Source organism: Hevea brasiliensis, chromosome 14 (assembly GCF_030052815.1).
Source record: "Hevea brasiliensis isolate MT/VB/25A 57/8 chromosome 14, ASM3005281v1, whole genome shotgun sequence".
Taxonomy (NCBI): Eukaryota; Viridiplantae; Streptophyta; class Magnoliopsida; order Malpighiales; family Euphorbiaceae; genus Hevea; species Hevea brasiliensis.
The window spans coordinates 16,269,978-16,273,936 of NC_079506.1; the positions used below are offsets into that span (position 1 = coordinate 16,269,978).

The window sequence follows — 3,959 nt, forward strand, 5'->3', positions numbered from 1 at the left end:
AATTTAAAATTTTGTATCATGAATCGGACCAGCAGAATCGAACTGGACCGGATCGAACCGATCGAATCGGACCGGCCTTCTTCTTCTTTTCTTTCTTCCCTACGCATTCTCGTCCCTCTTCCTCTCTCTCCCATTTTCTCTCTCCTCCCTCCTCCCCACGCCGGGTCATCGCCACCGCAGCCTCCCTACCTCGCTGGCGCGCCGCCTCAGTGCATCCCCACGGTCGGCCGACTCTCCAGGGGCCGGAAAACCAGAGCGAAGACCCACCTGCGTGCATGCGCTGTTTCGAATTCCTGGCCAAAATCCGGCCGATTCGACCACCGTTTGGGCCGGGTCTTGTGTCTAAACTCATCTACACCTCGAGAGCTTTCTATAGACACCAAGAACACCAAAATCCATCTAGCGATTTGCCCAATTTTTGTCCGGGAATTTTTAGTCAATTTCAACTTTTGAACTAGATTTCTAGCAAACCGTGAAGCCCATGAGAAAACTAAGAGTATCAGAGCGCTCTACTCGTCAAGAGCTTCGCGGCAATATAAATTTCAAAATTTTTTGACAACGTTTTTCGGTGGGTCCCACGAAACTTCATAGTATTTTTCCAAGTACTAAATGAGCTTAGAAAATTCCGTAAAAATTTTTTACTAACCCCCGTGTTGTGGGCTTCGTGTAGGTACATTCAATTCGCGGAAATTCAATAGTTGTCCGAGTCTGTAGATTTCCGGCCAAACAGACAGGCTACCAAAAACGTCTTGGAATTGGATCAAGATTTTAGCTATCCCACTATTGTCAGACGTCCCGAGTGCATCCCCGGGGTCGGAATCGGCATAGGTAAACCTGAACCTTGCTTTTTCTTAATTGTCTAGTGCTTGAATTGGATTAAAAATCTATAAAATATTTGTGGTAGCTCAGAAAATTATGATTCTTTTTGCATTAGCTTAGTAATATTGCTAAGGACCGCGGCGCAAAGTTTTAGAATTTTTAGAGCTTATTTGGCTAGTTTTTGCAAAAAGGGTCAATTATAAGGACTAAACTGTAATTTTACATATTATAATTGATGACTGTTTGGATGGGCCCAAGAGGGGCTGTGTGATGTGATTGAGTTGTGGGTGTATGGCTTGTGGATATAGAAGTGCGTTTTTAAGCCTTTTTACAGGTTGGGTAAGTCCTAGGTATAGGGAAGACTCTGTCTGATTTTTGGCACGACTTATGATATTTTTGGTCTTTCTCTCAGTTTGAATTGAGTAAAATGTATTAAATAATTGTAATAAAATTGTCAGATGAGCCAGGACAGCCTTCCTCCTCCGCCCAGCCGCCACAGTGACTGCGATAAAGTCAGTGAGTAAAATATTAATTTTAATTGTAATTTCGATATTATTATATGTTCAAACATGCCCATGCATCACTTATATGTATATATCTATATAGTTACGTTTTATGTTGCATTCACAACTGTTAAAGTGCCATGAATGTTGTTTGTGGTAATTTGGAACAGTGTGCGTGCGTTGGCGTGCGTGTGGTATGGTGTTGGATATGGACAGGACGGGTAGACACGGCTTGAGATCTTCGCTGGGACCAGATTCTTCGGGGTAGACACCGCTTGAGTTCTTCGCTGGGACCTCGTATTTGGTTTATTAAGCGAAAGTTCGGCTTGAGATCTTCATTGGCAGAGGTTGGATTAAGAGGGTAGTATAGGGGATCAGCTCCCATATATGTATTGTTTGACATTATCGGGTGTGTGCATGCTCCAAATTGCATTTTTGATGTGATTTGTATGAAATTTATGACGATGTTGCATTTCACTTCACAGGGTGCATTAGCTTTAGATAGTTATAAAGATTATGGTTAAAATTGATATTTTACTCTCTGAGTCAAACGCTCACTCCTGTTTATTTATTTTTCCAGGCTACAGGAGATTTCTTGTTGAGTTCTAACCTGCCTTTCTCCCTCGCAGGTCGTCTATTAATGTCTGTAATGTTGGTATAATTATGTTAATTCTTAGAATTCCGCATGTGTTAGAAATATTTATTTGATTTAGATCTGTAATATTATTGTCATGTTGGACCTGTAAACTTATTAAAAGCATGTATATTGGATTGGATGAGAGAGCCGAGCTCCCATTTATTTTTATGGCATCATGATTATATGGAAGGTGAGCTGAGCTCCCCAGATGATTATATATTGTGTTTACAGGTCGGGCGAGTTAAAAACTCCCCGTTAAATGGTCCATTTTATAGCCGGACTATATCCGGTTGAATTCTTGAAATTTGGCCCAAATGGGCCTTAGAGTTGGGTTGAGGAATAGTTAGGCTTACTACGGGCTTCGGGGGCTTTAGTCTGGCCCAGGTCCTAGTGTCAGTCCGGCCCATAGGTTGGGTCGTGACAACTGCAGACACAGAGAAATTACATACTTGTGCTAATACATAATCTAAATTAGTTTACCTGTAATCTCATGATGGCTTTCCTGGACCTGATCTTTTACCGTCAGCTTATATTCTGCATACACTCTTAGTTGAGGATATGAGCACTGTTGTTAAGTAATTGTAAAAAGAGTGACAGACTATTGCCTCCTGCCATTGGATCTCCTTTGGGATATAACATCAACCGCCTGAAATCATCATTACTGTCAATCATTAGAAAATCAATAAAAAGGTCATTTATTAAAGCACTAAAACAAGAAAAACCAGAATCCTGGGCTAGCAGCGTACCAATTATGTTTTGCAACAGAAAATTCCTTTGAAAAATTGCGACCTTTTTGTAATTTTGAGAATCTCTCAATCTTCATCTTGAGTGAGATTAGCTGGTCAAAACCATTTTCAGTCTTCAAATAATGGTAACGCCTCATTTCATCATCTGCATTAACAGTCAAAGGTAATAATAATTCTTTGGACCTGTCAAAATGGGATAATTCAGAAAATGGTGTAATAATTACTTGCAAGAAATATTTCCATAGTGAGAATTTGAAAACTTCGAGACAGAATAAAGGTCAAATGGAAAGACACCTTGGATCGTTAAGTACGTGTCTCGAATGTGATCATAAACAAAGAATTTGAGGGTCACATCAACTTGTGATCCAGGAGGAATAGCTTTTGCCTCTGCAATGGCTAAATAGAGAGAAATGTGACCATTCGCACCTCTATTCCAATTTCCATGAGGATAAAGCACCATTTTCCTATATTCCAATGCCAAGAATTACAGCCAGTCTCATGCCAGTAGAAATACAAAGTGAAATGATAAATTACAAACCATTTGTAGCCCCCAGCTTCAAAATCATCAGATTCATATTTCTCAAGGTCATTATCTCTAAGTATCCTGCACAACTGGGAGAATGACTCAATCTTCAACGTATAGTGAGCAGGAGGAGCATCTCTCTTTGATCTTGAAATTTCTGAACAAAAAGAAATATGATATTACTAACTCGTCTTAGAAAATATATAGTCAGAAGAGTGAATGAGAATGAGAAGCATTACCAAGTACTCGTACACTATGGCTAGAAGGATCAGGATGCAGAGTTCTATCCTCCATATCTGTTCTTTGGCCAGACAGTTCGTTGCATGGGCTTTTATCTTTTTATATAAGAAAGACAATGTACCTATGGAGAAATCATTTGGGAATGGATGAGCACAAACTTTAAGGTTTCTAGGTCATTAATCACCAAACCAAACCATTGTGCTTCACAATGTATACCAAGTTCGTCAAATATGCCATTTTAGTTCACTACATATCAGAACCCACAAGGCATTTATAGCTTGATTATGATAAATTATTATTAAGTTCTCAAGAAGTGCGCTATTCTACTTTCCCCATACAAGGTACTTTCCTCGGAAGTAATTTACCTATGTGATAAGTTGCACTAAGTGTAATATAATTTATCATTTTATCCTTTTATTTATTAGACTTTATATATTATAATTATTATTTTCTTTTATAATTTAAAAACAAATTATTCCTTAAAAAGTTAA

The 3,959-nt window shown here is 38.9% G+C and overlaps 1 protein-coding gene across 1 annotated transcript; it reads right to left on the minus strand.

Annotated features, from left to right (window-relative positions):
- Nucleotides 1–2,480: 2,480 nt before the first annotated feature.
- LOC131172626 (MATH domain and coiled-coil domain-containing protein At3g58250-like) lies at nucleotides 2,481–3,724 on the minus strand. The gene is made up of 5 exons (XM_058133942.1): nucleotides 3,468–3,724; nucleotides 3,244–3,385; nucleotides 3,000–3,169; nucleotides 2,706–2,850; nucleotides 2,481–2,605 (listed from the first exon to the last, which is right to left on the minus strand). Exons 1-5 carry the CDS (start codon nucleotides 3,520–3,522, stop codon nucleotides 2,506–2,508), a joined length of 612 nt encoding a protein of 203 aa, XP_057989925.1. The 5' UTR covers nucleotides 3,523–3,724; the 3' UTR covers nucleotides 2,481–2,505.
- Nucleotides 3,725–3,959: the final 235 nt, after the last annotated feature.